This window comes from Pongo abelii, chromosome 11 (assembly GCF_028885655.2).
Source record: "Pongo abelii isolate AG06213 chromosome 11, NHGRI_mPonAbe1-v2.0_pri, whole genome shotgun sequence".
In the NCBI taxonomy this organism is placed as follows: Eukaryota; Metazoa; Chordata; class Mammalia; order Primates; family Hominidae; genus Pongo; species Pongo abelii.
In genome coordinates this window covers 143,588,108-143,603,611 of record NC_071996.2, presented here as the reverse complement: position 1 = coordinate 143,603,611, position 15,504 = coordinate 143,588,108, and the positions used below count along the sequence as shown (strand labels likewise).

The following is a 15,504-nucleotide window of genomic DNA, read 5'->3' as shown; positions in this document are numbered from 1 at the left end:
CTTATAGGTCAGTCATGTATATACTCTTTGAATGGATTCCTAATGCTGTAGACCCAGTGTCCTCTAGGTTTCATCACCATTAGCAGTTTAGGATGGTACTCATTGTCTTGTCCTAACTCTGTAATCATTTTTTAAATTATTTCTCATTTTGATACATGAAAAACTAATGTTTCCTTGTTAATAGTCTTTTGTTTTTTTGTAGCAAGGTTGACCACTTTTTCATGTGGTTTTTGGCTATATTTTATAATTTTAAAATAAGCTGTGCGTTTTTATTCTTTGTTTTCTTATTGTTCTGTACAATTTCTGTATATAGTAAGGCTGTTATCCCATCATATCTGTTGAACTTTTTCAGTTTGTTTTACTTTTGGTTATGTTTCTTTTCTTTTTTTGGAAGGAATATTTTCGCTTTAGTGTGGAGAATAAATTGGGATGCTGGAGACAGGCATTGAAGCAGGCCTTTGCCTTGTAGATGAGAGGTATGAGGATGTCTACAGAGTCAGCACATGGCATAGGGAGGTGATGCAGTGTCCAGAGAGTTTGAAGAGTTAGGATTTTGTGTGCAATTCTGCAGTTGAAGGAAGGAGAAAGGTATCAAAGACGACACTTAAATTTGCTCTCTTTTGCCTGTTAGGTAGTAGATATTCCCTGCTGTGAGGGAAAGCAGATTTGGGGGCGAGGGTATGGATGTTGCATTTCACCTTAGCTCTGTTACCTTCAGGTGCCTTCAGGACATCTAGGTGGAGCTGTTTATAGGCAGTGGGGTAACTAGGTCAGGAGCTGAGGACAGAAGCTTGGATTAGAGAAATGTTTTTTATTCCCTTCCCTTCACTCCCGAGCTTCCCTCCATCCCTGTCTTTCTTCCTTCCGTCTGTCCGTCCATCCATCCATCCATCCATCCACCCCTCCGTCCCTCCCTCCCTCCAATTTTTATTGAACATAATAAACATATTTAATAAAAATTTCGGACATTGTTCCAGGGCCTGAGGATTTAGCAGTGAACAAACAGACAATACATCTGCCTTTAACAAAACTTACATGGACAGAGTGGTGGGGGATAGACAGATAATTAAACAAATTAATAGGCAATAAAGATGAAGATGTTGGCATTTTTATCACCAAGAGGTTTCTTGGTATTTTTACCTAATAGTTACTAATGCCTACAGGAACCAGAGTGGTCACAATGTGCTGCTGTGTGATTTTGTGTTTTTCAGAGAGGAATTCATAGCAGTGTGCAGTGCAAGCTGCGCTATGGAATGTGGCGTTTCCTACTTGGGGATAAAGCAAGCAAAAGACTGACAGAGCACAGCAGAGTGATAACTGTAGATGGCAATATATGTACTGGAAAAGGCAAACTTGCAAAAGAAATAGCAGAGAAACTAGGTATGATTTTATGTTATACAGAATGATACCTTTTTCTCAGATATATGGTTGCTTATTTCACTGGTTTTTCTTCAATATTAATATTAAATAATATTAAATATTTAATAATTGGGCCTAAGGTGGGTATTTCACATTTTTGTTTATTGAAAAAGCTGTTTTATAAAACAAAACAAGAAAAAGCTGTTTTTAATCTTTTATGTTTGGAAAATTTGTGAAAATCCATGCTGGTTGTCAATTTGAATTGGAATTTTATGTGGACAGTGTAAGCAGGGCACTTCCACATGAACTGTCGCGTTTGAACTTTGTGACAGCCTCTGAAATAGAGCTGAGGATGGTACTCACTCACAGATGGGTGTACTCCTGAGTGAGCAGATGCCACATAGCTGGGTTCCAAAGCCAAGGTTAGAGCCCCTTCCTGACTCCTGGTGCAGCTGTGTGTCCATTGTACCTTTCTGTAGCACCTGCATGACAGCAGCTGCCAGCTAAAGGGGGCTCCTGTGGTTACAGGGAGCAGTCCTTTCAGGAGGAACCTGGATAAGGGCACTGTGCAAGCTCTTTTGCTCACATGCTTGATCATATATGTTGTGTGTTTCCTTCATACGTGATGAAACCCAGGCATGTAGGTGACTTTCTCTAGGTCTTTGGCGCCATCCCCGGCAGTGAGATTTGGGTGGGCTATGTGTTTTGGCTAGTCCCCACTGCTCCCTGCAGGGAGTGAGTGATGTGCATCAGACTGCATCCGACTGTTTCTCTTTTCAGGCTTCAAGCACTTTCCTGAAGCGGGGATTCATTATCCAGACAGTATCACAGGAGATGGGAAGCCCCTCGCCGCAGACTATAATGGCAACTGTAGTTTGGAGAAATTTTACGATGATCCGAGAAGCAATGATGGCAACACTTACCGCCTGCAGTCCTGGTTGTACAGCAGTCGCCTGCTGCAGTACTCGGATGCCTTGGAGCACTTGCTGACCACAGGTGCAGTATTTCTGGGCAGTTAGACTTGTTCTGTACTTGAACGCTATTCTAGAATTTAGCCACGTTAAATTGCCACTGAGTCGAGCTTTCCTTTAAGGGTGTTTGATGAGGTAAGTTCTGTCTTTCCAACAAGATCATAAATTTCTTGAGATTGTGTTATTTTTGCTTCAGAATTAAATTTAATGCTGTTTCACTATGGATACTGGAGTGAGACTTATGGATTGTATAGAATTCTCAAGGCACTGCTTTAAGCTTCTATACTTACATATTCATTTATATATGAAATGTGTCAAAACAAAGGGGAAAAGAGAGCATAAAAGTGTCCAGGAGGAAATGGGATCACACTTATGAAGATTGTGCATGTGCCATACAGACAGAGACGTGGAGGCCAACAAAATAGGGTTGTCCTGGAGGGCCCAGAGATAGGCTGGAATTCACCATAAAGTCACAAGGTAGACGTTAATCTTGATAAGATGACGAGGGGAGGCAGAACGCACAGGGTCCCATAGGCCAGTGCAGTAGGGGAGGATGCTTCCCTTGAAGGTATCCAAAGCAGAAAGGAAGAGCTGTGTACTGGGGAGCCTGGGAGATGGAAACAGGGATCAGAAAGTATAGTTAGGAGAGGAAGGGAAGGTGGATGAAAGGGCATGAACATGGACTACTTGTGTGCAGAATGAGGTTAGGGTCCAGCCAGGGGTTACTGTAATCATCCTGGGAAACAGCAGTGCATGCTAGACATCCTGAGAGTTGGACCACAGATGCAGTGCCAATTTTTGGTCAAAGCTACCATGCCACGGCAGTCCTCAATTCACAGGTAGCAGCAAATGGCACATCTGTGTGCAAGGAGAGGGAGATGGGTGGATTCTTAGGGCCTTCGTGTCTGTTTTATATTGCGGTGCTTGCTGCTTTCGTTGATTGGCAGTGCCCTGATGAGCTGCTCACGCACAAGCTCAGCCGCCACTGGGGTCGGCTTCATGGGGCCTGCGCCGTGAGAACAAGAGTGTGGTTTTCATGGGAGTTGCCGGCTCATGGGCTCCTTCTCAGAGCTGTGCTGGGAGCTGCTGCCTATGCTCCTTCAGGTCTCCATGGATGCAGTGTGTGTCCATGACACGTATCTACACAGTTGTACGGTGGTGGAGTTATTGTCTTGCTTTTTCAACATTTTATTAGTGCTTTTTTCCTTATATGAACGTAAACCCTGATCTTGGTTAGTGTTACTCCTAAGAAAACAATGTGGTCTGCTGTTTCTGGTATGAGGTTCTTTACCAGGAGCCAGTCCAGGAGCTGATGTCATAGCGTGGACTTCACACTGACAGCCGGGCTTACTCCACGTTCTTTTAAAAGCGTTCTTCAACCCTGTCTTCTGACTATTCATTTCTTAAAATGAAAAAGAAATATTTTACTTGTTAAATAAAACCTTGCTTTTTTTTGTGCTATAGTAACCTATTTCCTATTTAGAAAAAAAAGTGCAGCTTGCTCCCATCTCAGTATTCTTGGGGCAAATTGGAACTGGGTTAATGTATTCATTAAATATTTAGTGCATGTCTGCTGTGTGCCAGACCCATTCTGGGAGCTAAGGGTGCCACCGGGAGGGAAGCCTGTGTTTTAGTAGAGGGATGAAGACTTGATGTGGGAACAGGAATGTCTTGTCCCAAGTGAGTGGTAGCTGCTCTGAGGAAGGAGGCCGTGGGGAGAGGCTGGGTAGGAAGATTAGGGGAGGCCTCTGCCCAGACACAGCAGGGCTGACTGCAGGGAGGCTGGCTGGGGACCCTGGGGACGAGTGCTCTGAGCTGCGCAAGTGTCCGTGGGGGTGCTGTGATAGTAACACAGCCAGTGAGGCTGGGAGTGGACAGAGGTGAAGCTGAGAAGTAGCCCAACATCAGTAGACCTGACTGGAATGGTGGGGGCAGGAGCAGGATGGGGGTGGGTACCGTAGGGGTGGAATACATTATTTAAAAACAAGCACTTTTTGTATTAACTGGATGCTTTCCGTTATAGCTGACTTAATGAAACGATGTTATATTGCTCAAAACTGAAAAGATGCTTCAGTTTTTGAAAATGATTTCCCACTTACAAACATATATATGTTCTTTTCAGTATTTTGGTGTGGAAATGGAATTGTAAATGACTTATTTTCTTTCTTCTGAAATGCAGTGATCAGTTGACAGTGCTTTGCTATCTGTCTGATTTTCAATTTCTGTTTGCCTATGTTTAAACAGGACAAGGTGTTGTGTTGGAGCGTTCCATCTTCAGTGACTTTGTGTTCCTGGACGCGATGTACAACCAGGGATTCATCCGAAAGCAGTGTGAGTCAGCATTGCAGACCCGCTTCTGGGTGTGTGGTGTGACTTTGCAAAGGCTGTGATAGACTCACCTTGCACTTACTGTGTTTATGAATGTCTGTTAGATAGATGAATAAATGCCATTACTTAATCGGTCTCCGCTGGAAAAAGGGACTTCCTAAGTGTCTTCCGCCCTTTCTCCCTCCTGAAATAGGTGTCTTTTGTGCTATCGTCTCTCTGTGAAAGCAGATTGGAGCCCTGGACCTCAAACACAGACAGCTTAAAGTACAGCCCCCACAGCCTCCCGTTAGAACCTCCCCCGCTCTTAGCTTGCCCTAGCAATACCTAGGCTGTAGCTCTAATTGTAACAGACTTTCCAGTTTCTAGTGTGTGATTTTGATGAATTGGGATGTTAGCCCTGCCAGTTGCCAGCATCATCACAGTGCTTCCCTCTGACACGTTGCCGTTTTTCAGGACAGTAGCTTTGTGTTGCTGTATTGGGGAAGTTCTGATAAATGGCAAATGGAAAGGAACAAAGACCCCATAGTTTGAAGCAGGCTGACCTTGAGGAGTCAGGGTGGGGTTGGGGTATCTGTGACTAGGACTGCGTTGGGCGGTGCATTGAATAGGCCTGGTGGACAGTCTGACTGATGGCATTTTCATCCGTAGACTGGGGTGGCTGGAGCCAGTGGAAAGCTGGAATCTGGGAGCTCAGAGGAAGTACTGTTGCTTAATGAAAGAGGAGGCCGAAGCAAGCCAGGTGACGATTCTGTGGAGGAGGTGCCTGCTTCTGGCTGCTTGTGTGTCCTGGTGTTGCCGGTACTCCACCTGTGAGGTTGCCGCCCGCAAGAGCCCTGTAAGCCCTTGCTTCTGATAGGGGCTAATCCTCCCTGGACGTGCTGAGCAGTGGGTCAGGTCACCAGCAAGTGTTTCTGGAGTGCCTGTGGTGTGCCAGGCTCTCTTAAGTGCTAGGGATGTGAATATGAAGAAACTTAAGACAAGGCTCCCGTGGGCCCGGGGTTGGGGGCTGTTGAACCAACAGGGATGGTTAATTGTGATAAAGGGTACTTAGCAGCTCCTGAGCATTACTCCTGGGCGCTTTGGGGGTACATAGGAGAAATGTGTAACCGGCTGGGAGATGGGATAGTGTCAGGGACAGCTGTTTTGACGAATGGCCTGTCATCTGTAGCGCAGTGGGAGTGAGGGAGGTGTGGGGATGGTGGAGAAGCCTGCATGTGCCACTGGCTGGTGGCATTGTCCTGTAGTGAGGGCTGGGTGCTGGGGGAGAATGATGCTGGATGAGGCTGCACGAGGAAGGAGCTGCACCTTGGCGAGGATGCTTGGCTTCTGTCCTGAAACTAGTGAGGGACCACTGGAGGATTTTTAGCATGGCAGAGACGTGGTTAGATGTGAGTTTAAAATGGTTGCAGGCCTTCATCTGAAGGATGCATTTGGTGAGGAGAGACGGAAGGGGAAGGAGCCTATCTGGGAGGAAATTGGGGTGAGACAGGCGCGCCCAGCAGGGAGGCTGCACTGGGCAGTGGGAGTTGCTGCTCAGGAGGGACACTGGGCAGGCCTGGGTGGATGGCTTCCTGTGTGCACAGTGGGGAGTGGCGTGGACCTGCCCTGGCTGGTGGGCTGCTAAGGGGGAAGGACGCACAGGGGCAGTGGACCGATGTGGCTTCATGTTTGGGCTTTGGATTCCTGAGTGTGAGGTTCCCATGGCAAGGTGGCAGGAGACACCTGCTGGCATCTGCTGAGTGTCTGCTGAAGTCTGAGGACTGGCCTGGGCTGGAGTCTGCAGGCGTTGGGGGTCCAGCACTGACCGTGGGCATGCTTTCCTTGGGAAAGCCCAAGGGGTGATGGGGGAGGGCTGAGACCAGATCCTTTGGGAACCATTTCTGGGGTGATGAGACCCCCACTGAGGGATTGAAGCTGAATGATCAGAGGTGCACAGGAGGAAGCAGAGGGGATGTGGGGAGGGTTGGTTGTTGGTGTCACATGTGCTGTGACTGTGATGGGAACTGAGAAGTGACTGTCACGTTTCACCTTTTGGGGGCTGGTGACGTTAGCCAGAGTCGTTTGAGTGCTGGGCTGGGGGAAAGCAGATCGTGTTGGCTAAAGGACAGGTGGCATAGAGCAAGGTGGGAACCACCTGAGAAGTGGGTGTACTGACAGGAGTGAGGGTGAGGGCGGGAAGCAGGGTGAGAGCAGACTCAGTGAAGGGAGGTTTCACCTCAGCAGCAGGAGAGACCGGCCTGCTACCAGTCCAGCGGTCAGGAAGCAGACCTGAGGTCCCGTGTGCTCTGCCTGGCTGCGGGTTTGTGTTTGTATGCTCAGGTGAACGGTACTCCCCTGGCAGCCTCCATCCTTTGCTTTGTCACACCTCCTCCTGGGTGGTCTTCCTTGTTGTTTAGCTCATGCCGTTCCTGACCCTGAGCCAAAGGCCCATCCCACGATTGCCTCTAGAGTGAGGTTACTAGGAATGCTCACTGGAACTTTTCTTTTTTAATTTAATTTTTAAAGTTTTTATTTATTTATTTTGAGACTAGGTTGGGAGACTGGCTAATGTTTGTATTTTTGGTAGACATGGGATCTCACCATGCCGCTCAGGCTGGTCCTGAACTCCTGGGCTCCAGCGATCTGCGCCTACCTTGGCCTCCCAGAGTGCCGGGATGACAGGCGTGAGCCACTGTGCCCAGCCCGTTTCCTTTAAAGCAAAATAGTTGTCTTTCTGTGGACCCTAGCGTGGCCGTCTGTCACTTCTGGAAGGTTCCACACGTGAAAAGCTGCAGAGGGGATGGCTTCTCAGCATGGCCTCTCCACATGCACTGGCGGGCACTGCCTGTTGGCTTCTGGGAGGTTGGGTGTGCATGAGCACGTGCAGGTGCAGAGTGCTCTGAAGAGCAGCAGGGTTCCCTTGGGTGGCACGGGCCCTGCGGGTGCCGACTGGATTATGCATTCTGTGTAGTGATCACTTTAGGAGAATTATTCCTCAGCCTTAGCTGCTTTCAATTTCATTTTGTCACTAAATCTGACTCAGTAGATACTTCTGTGCAGCTGATTATGCTTACTGAACCGGGATAAATGTAGCTTGATGATTTTCATCTGAGTTATTTGAAAAATAAAGTATTTAAAGCTGTTTTTAATTCTTCAGAGAAGACCAGACTCTTGTATCTATTATTACTATGAGGAAATATAGTAGCACATATACTATATACCTGCAACATATACACTGCAGGTGTATGGAATATATTTCAGTTCAAAGATCACCGAACTGTGACCTCCATCTTGCGTGACCTACGCCTTGCCTCAGGAGCAAAAGTGAACCCTTAAATGTGGCTAAGATGTGCTAAAGATCTGTCTTTTAGGATGATTAAGGTCACAGTTTAAATGCTGGTATCTTACTCTGTGTAAGTAGCTTAATTTCTCTGGGCCTCAGACCTTTGGTTTGTAAATACAGTGGAGGTGACAAGCCCTGTTTGCAGGGTTATGGGCACCACAGCTGCTGTCTGCACATGCCCCGTGGCACCTGGAGCACAGTCACATGCCATGTGTGTGGTCAGTGCTTAGAACTGTGACCAAGATAGGGTTTGTAGATTGGTACGTGGCTTTGAGAATTGCATGTATGTTTGCCCTTTTATTCAAGGAGGAGTGTGTTTTGGAAACCCGTGTGGGGACCGGTAGGTGACAGTGCCCTTTTCTCCTGTGTGCCAGGTGTGGACCACTACAACGAGGTGAAGAGCGTCACCATCTGCGATTACTTGCCCCCCCACCTGGTGATCTACATCGACGTGCCCGTTCCAGAGGTCCAGAGGCGGATTCAGAAGAAAGGAGATGTAATGCAGTTTTCAATGAAAGGCCAAGCATCTCTATTTTGAATGTAGATCAGCACTAAAAGCCCTGTTTTAATAGCATTTACACTAATTCCTACCAGTCCTCACGAGGAGGGTGACACACACCCTGGTCCCACCTGAGAGAGGGCATCTGCAGGGGTGGAGGGGAGACCCCAGGGCTCGGCCTGGTGCCACAGCCTGAAGGCCTGCCGCCCACCAGTGCTCTGCGGTCCCACTGTGGTCCCCGAGTCCCTTCAGCTGTTTAAACTTGGGAGGCTGGGGAGGGCCTCCTGGCAGAGCATCCTCCATCCCTCTGTCACGTACCTTTCTGTTCTCTGATGAGGTTTTTGTGTCCTATCGTTTTCTTCCACATTGGAAGCAATTTCTAATATCCCTCATCACTTCAATCTATTTAATGCAAATCGTGCCTCTCCCCCTTTTTCTTACTTACCAATTCTAGAACAGTAGAGCAGTGATATCCACACACATCCATTTACTCTTTGTAGTTTTCATTGGATCTTAATTAGGTGGCCTCGAAGCAATGCCTTTTGAAGTGACCCTGTGGCCGTCGGTAGCTCTGTTGGCGGCTTGATGGAGGATCCTGAGATGAAACAAAGACCGTCTTTGCCCTGTGGCGAGTTCCTTGTGTTTTTTTTTTTTTTGAGACAGAGTCTCGCTTTGTCACCCAGGCTGGAGTGCAGTGGCACGATCTCGGCTCACTGCAAGCTCTGCCTCCCGGGTTCACGCCATTCTCCTGCCTCAGCCTCCCAAGTAGCTGGGACTACAGGCGCATGCCACCATGCCCGGCTAATTTTTTTGTATTTTCAGTAGAGACGGGGTTTCACTTCTTGTTTAATACTATGTTATTTATATGTATTCAAAAAGAATATGGTCTCCTTTTTGATACTGTGATGAAAATGCAGGGCTGCCTGCCTGTTCCTCACTCTGGTGCCCATCCTCAGCGCCGGAATTCTTGTAGGTGCTCAGGAAATACCTTTCTGGATGGTGGGTTCTTGTCAGGGCAACAGTAAAGCTCTGGTTATTTTTTGCTTGCTCCTGAAAGATCCATGGGACTAACTTTCCTTCTCTGTTGCAATAGTAGAAACAGCGAGACGTCTATGTATGCCTTTCTGTTGCCACTCTGGACCTTTTATTGTTTAAGCATGTGCTTTTAAGTATGTTGTATAGCTAGACTTCTAAGAACCTTCCATCAAGTGGCAAAAGGAGGGAACTGCAAGTTTAAAATGTTTGTTTCTCAGTGGAATAACTGGACACCTTTGCTTACTATGCTGACATTTATTGAGAAAAACAAAGTCATATATTTAACATTCTCTAGATAATTCTTTTGTTATCTGGGAAGACAGTATTTCAAAAATAATTCTGAGGTCTAAAGTAGAGCTGTCAACTTTTAATTTTTCCAAGTAAAGTCTTCAATACCATCATCAGCTAAAATTACCCCATTTTATAAAAGACATCACATTATCAGTAAGTCTGTGTTCTTATTTTGATTTTTATTTCAATGCAGTCTGTGTCTCAGTATTGCACCTTTTGGGAATAACTGATGGGAATATCCGAAAACCATTTCTAGATTCTAAGAAAACAGTCAAAGTGATCAATAACTACATATTTTATCAAGTAACTTCAGGTCAGATTTCTGAGATGGTTGTGTTATGTTGCATGTTATGGGCTTATATTACACGAGTTTCTTTTATAATCAGTTAACATTTATTCTTATTCTACTTGGCACATAGCTAATGATAGAGATTTAGAATCATATCACCTCTTTTATACTTTTGTTGATTTCACTCACTCCTCTAATACAGAGCACCTCCTATATGCAAGTCGCCTGTGCCAGGCACCTAGGAGGCTGCAAAGATGAACAAAGATGGTCTCTCCAGACATGAAGTCCTTATTGGAAAATAGAACTCCCAATTACTGCTTTTCCCCCTTTTGACAGAGCAATGAAGTGCAGCATTGCCTGTATCATCCTTTCCCTGTGCCCCGTCTCATTACTGGAATTAATACATGTTCAGTAAATATTCTTTGAATGATAGGGTTTTTCTTATTTTGAACAGCTTTAATGAGGTATAATTTATGCTCCATAAAATTCACCCATTTTAAGGGTACGACTGAATGATTTTTGGTAAATTTACCAAGTTGTTGCCACTCTTGCCATAATCCAGTTTTAGAATGTTTCCATCATTTTGTAGGTTGAAACCGCAGGCCTATTCATTTCTTTCTTCCTTCCTCTCTCTCCTGTAAGTGTTGATTGAGCATCCACTCTGTACTAGACCCTGCTGGTGCTAGGGACATACCAGTGAGCAGGGTGGATGAGGTCCTCACCCATGAGCTCATATGCTGATGGGGGAGACCTACAGCAAGCAAGGAGATAAATAATAAATACATCAAATAGAGGTAAATGATGTGAAGAAAACAAAATGGGCTGAGAAGATAGTATGAAACTGTAAGGAGTTTTAAATTTTAAAACTTGCTACTCATAATTAGATTTTCAAGTTTCTGAAATTGGCATAGTGCATTTCAGATGATGAGAGAGGTGACAGCCGTAGAAAGTGGGAGAAGTGGTTGCAGGGAGGTGAGTGAGCGATGGAGGTGGCGAGCAAGTTGGAGAGATACAGGGAGAGTCAGGTGACAAGAAGAGAGTGTGCTGAGGACAGATGGTGGACAGACAGGCCGCTGCCCCCAATTTTTGGTGCTCTTTCATTCCTGCACTCAGGCATGAGGCAGACAGGAAGGACAGGCAGTGCTGCTTCATAACAGGCATCTTTCTTGCCCTAAGTATACATCTTAGAATGTGTGGAGAAAGTCACGCTATGGGAGCACTTGGGCAGGCTCAGGTGTTCACTGTAGTAGAAGGAGAATGACTCTAGCTGATGTTGGGACCCTTTGCTGTCACCCCGCAGTCCCCACAGTGCCCGGTGTGAGTTGTAAGAAAATGGTGCTCAGTGATTGTCTTCGCATTTTATATATGCACAGGTCAAAGAAAATGAACTCTAAATGTTTCCCAGTTTGATTTTTCTGCTTTTGTTTAGCCACATGAAATGAAGATCACCTCTGCCTATCTGCAGGACATTGAGAATGCCTATAAGAAAACCTTTCTCCCTGAGATGAGGTGAGCCAAACACATGACTGATTTACGGGGCTAAAACTTCTTTGCCACTCGTTTCTTAGGCCCCAACAGCCCAGGGAGTTTTCTGTCTTATTTACTGCAGTGGATATTGTCTGAGATGTTTAATCTGATGTTTATAAATAAGAAAAACAGGAGACATTTCAGTTTGATTTTTGTGGGGTTTATTGGTTTATTTGTTTTGGTTTGCATATCTTGTCAATACTTTTGCTCTGCTATGTTTCTGAGGTTTTCTGATGCTAGAAGTAAACCAAGCTCTATTCCATGACAGGTTTTACCATAGGGAACTTGTGTATTTTTACTTCAGGTGACAACTAAACATTCGTGTTTACCTAGAAGGATTGATTGGAAGTGTATTCATGGAGAAAATTCATGAAAGATAACACTTTCTCTAGACATTCTTAATTGATGTCCTTGAGAGATGTTTGGATTAGATGAAGGAAACACCACCAGACTGTTTTTCTTTCTTTTCCCCCTTTCTTTCTTTGTTGAAAGCACATGGAAAATGTGGTTTCACTCATCCTATGGCTTGTCATTGTGTGCTCCTTGGGTATATTCGTGTGTAAGGAATGTCTGCCACACTCATTCACGTCCAGTTAAACTCAGATTGTTTGAATAATGCTTGAATTGAAGATTTTTATACTATTTCTCATACTTTTTAAAACCCTAAGCCTCTTTTGGTGCCTAAAAATCTCATGTTCTTGTTGTTTAAAATTTCAAAGTAACTGAAGTTGTGAATAAAAACAAAGGTATAGCAATTTTAGAAAAAAAGTTTTATTTTAAAATTTATTTTAGTTAAATACTGAATATTTACAATGAGCAGCCTTAGAAGATAATATTGTTAGACCGTAGGTAATTAATAATAGAATCAAAAGTGAATAAGAGAAATGTTCTATTCAGCGAGTTTTTTCTGTACGGTAAGTATTAACGTTTATGTCATCTCTGCTTGTTTGTGGTAAGTGTTTCTTTCTTAGGTGGTAAGAAGACAGGGTGGCCTCTGGCTTCCTTTTAACCTGTTGTGCTGCCCTATTTCCAAGGCCACAATACCAAGGGAAGTATCTAGAGCCAACGTGAATAAGCAGCATAAACAGAGATAGTTGACCCTAGAGTTTCAGGCTCAAAAATTACTCTTGGAGATCTTCTGGCTTCAGAAACATCACTGAGAAAGAGCTTTGTCATAAGTTCTCAAATGGAGTTTCTAGCTACAGCATCAGCAAAATAATGGCTGGTTTCAGCCTGCGCACAGGGCAAGAGTTTCTTTTACTTTGCCGCCCTCATAGACTCGTTAAGCCTTAAGCATTTATTTCTTACCCCTTGGTCTTGCTGTGCTTTTAGCTCCTGTTTTAGGAACAGATGCAGTCTCTGTTCATTGTTAAAGTAGATCTTATCTGACAGCTCAAGCGGTATGGATTGATGGGAGCCACTTGATGTAGGGGTCGTTTGTCACACACTGAAGAGTGAGTACCAGATGTACTCTATGCAGTGTGCATTGTTTCAAGTGCTGAATTGTAGACCAAGATCAAACTGCAGCTTTGTGATGGACTTGGATCTTAACAGTTTTCGCATAGAAATTCACTGAAATTGGGCCGAAACTATTTCATGTAAAATTGCAAGAAACCTGTGACAAGTTGTATTTTAAAATTTATTGGCCATTAGCGTTTTAGAATTCAGGAGTTATTTTCCAACAGAAACAATATTAGGTTTCCTGGGCTTGTATATTTAAACCGTTGTTTAGTTAAATACTGAATATTTTTATTGTTAGATCTTAGGTTAGACCTTAGAAGACAATATTGTTAGATCATAGATAATTAATAAACAGTAAAATCAAAACTAAATAAGAGAAATGTTTTGTTTAGTTTTAATACTAGTATTTGAAATAAAGCCGATTGACCTGACAAGATGATGGCTCCGTTGAAGTTCTGTGTCTCCTGTCTTTGAGCAGTTCCTCCTGTGTTAGCCCTTCTCTCTGTCACATGCTGATATATGGTGATGCTTCACTATTTTTGTATTTGTTGCTTATGAATGCATAAAGAGCATTGCAGCCTTTTCCAAAATATTTGTATCGTGGGATTTTAAGCAGTACAACAAGCTAACTCTCATAGGAATGTGTATTTTCTGGCTTTGTCCATATTTATGACCCAGATCTTAGGCATACATGTCTTTATCCTCATTGTCTTAATTGTGAATGTGTTAATGAGTATGAGTATCAACTTAGTTTCACAAACATTTGGCCGTTCCCTTATTCAACATATATTTATTTACTCAGCTCCAACACCGCTAGCCCCCAGTGTCAGTGTTAGCTGAGACACAGAGGTACACAAGACAGGGTAGGGAAGGCCTTTCTGAGAAAGAATCGTCTCCTCTGAGATTTCAGAGACAAGAAGAGAAGCACTGAGTGACCAGCCTGACATGTAGCGAGTTTTGTAACTGTCTGTTGTTTCAGATTGTTCTAAGGTGGGTGAGGAGCTGGGGAGGCTCTGGAAGTATTGAAGTAACTTGTGGGTTCAGTAATACAGCTTGTGGCTCTCCTTGGCCCTGAGCGACCTATAGGAATAACCACCATTGAGGTCGCACATGAACTGCTGGCCCTGCCCTTTATGGGGGTTCCCTCCAGATCCCTGACTCCACACTTGATACCTTCTCATTTTAGGCCTCCTTTCACAAGGCAGTGGGAATGAGAGGCAGGTGTGACTGGACGGAGGTGGTTTTATTTGTCTGTTGCTGAGGTTGTTAGCATGCTGAATTGAGGCGCACAGAAGATAGAAAATGGACTCTCCAGGTTGCTCTCAGCAGGTAGTTTGGGGTCTGGAGCTCATTGAGAGCAGGAGCCCTGTCTTCCCCACCTTCTGTACCCCACACAGCACCTGGCTCCTGGTGGGGCTTCAGCTGATGTCTGTGCAGTTATGTGTGTTGAACGAAACTGTCACATCGTCCTGATCTCTCGTGACCACTCTTGTGCAAATATGTCAAAGAGTTGGTGACCTTTCATATTGCTGTGTGAGAACAAATAATGTTTCCGTGCCAGCCCCGTTCATCAGGGATGTTTAAGACCTCTGTCTCCTGTACACTTTGGTTGAATATTCACTTAGGTGACTTGCAGAGGGAATTATTCTCCTTTGTCACTTTGTGCCTTTCTCTTCGTAATAACAATGGGTAGCTGTAGAGGTTCAGGAAGCAATACAGCAAGTCCTGTAATTAGCGTGGCCTTTTCCTTGCCAGCCCTAATGGCAAATGCAGTAAGTTACTTTCCTCACTATGGATTTATTGTTCACTCTGCTTACAGTTTCTGACCATTTGTGTTGCTCTTAAGGGTGCTGTGAGGAGTGCAGTGATCTCGTTGCAGTAAGAATCTATTATCCAGTTGTATGACTGTGTGAATTGTGAGTTATAGACTTGTGTGGAACAGATGTGTTACTGAGTGATTGTAGAGCTTGAAGACTTTTTTCTTTTTCCTACACTTTGGAAGTGATGTGAGTCAGTAATGATGAGACTTAATAAAATACAAGCACTTTACCTATACTACGTAATTTAATTAACCAGTGGTCTGTTGAAGATGGTCAGCAGAGTTGGTGAAGTTTGTTTGGTACCATTGTAGGGGTCAGATGCTGATTTCAGTATGAGAATAAATAGCTTGTACATTCTTGGAGTATTTATTTACCCTGTATGTTTACATCCTAAATGTGTGGAGGGTGCTCTGGTGTAAAGATGCCCTTTGCCTGTGCTCGGTTAGGCCTTGGGCTGTGGAGGGTGCTCTGGTATAAAGATGCCCTCTGTGCCTGTGCTCATGTAGGCCCTGGGCTGTGGAGGGTGCTCTGGTGTAAGGATGCCTTCTGCCTGTGCTCAGTTAGGCCCTGGGCTGTGGAGGGTGCTCTGGTATAAAGATGCC

At 44.7% G+C, this 15,504-nt stretch overlaps 1 protein-coding gene across 5 annotated transcripts in view; it reads left to right on the top strand.

The window, feature by feature from the left end:
• NDUFA10 (NADH:ubiquinone oxidoreductase subunit A10) overlaps nucleotides 1–15,504 on the top strand; it is a 140,848-nt gene that overhangs the window by 2,130 nt on the left and 123,214 nt on the right. For all 5 annotated transcript variants that reach the window (XR_010135868.1, XM_054548728.2, XM_002813060.4 and 2 more), the window contains 5 exon segments: nucleotides 1,212–1,380; nucleotides 2,140–2,355; nucleotides 4,575–4,661; nucleotides 8,355–8,476; nucleotides 11,524–11,603. Coding sequence is in view for 4 of the 5 variants with exons in the window: in XM_054548728.2 (XP_054404703.1) it covers nucleotides 1,212–1,380; nucleotides 2,140–2,355; nucleotides 4,575–4,661; nucleotides 8,355–8,476; nucleotides 11,524–11,603 (674 nt within the window). In the remaining variant the exon portion in view is untranslated.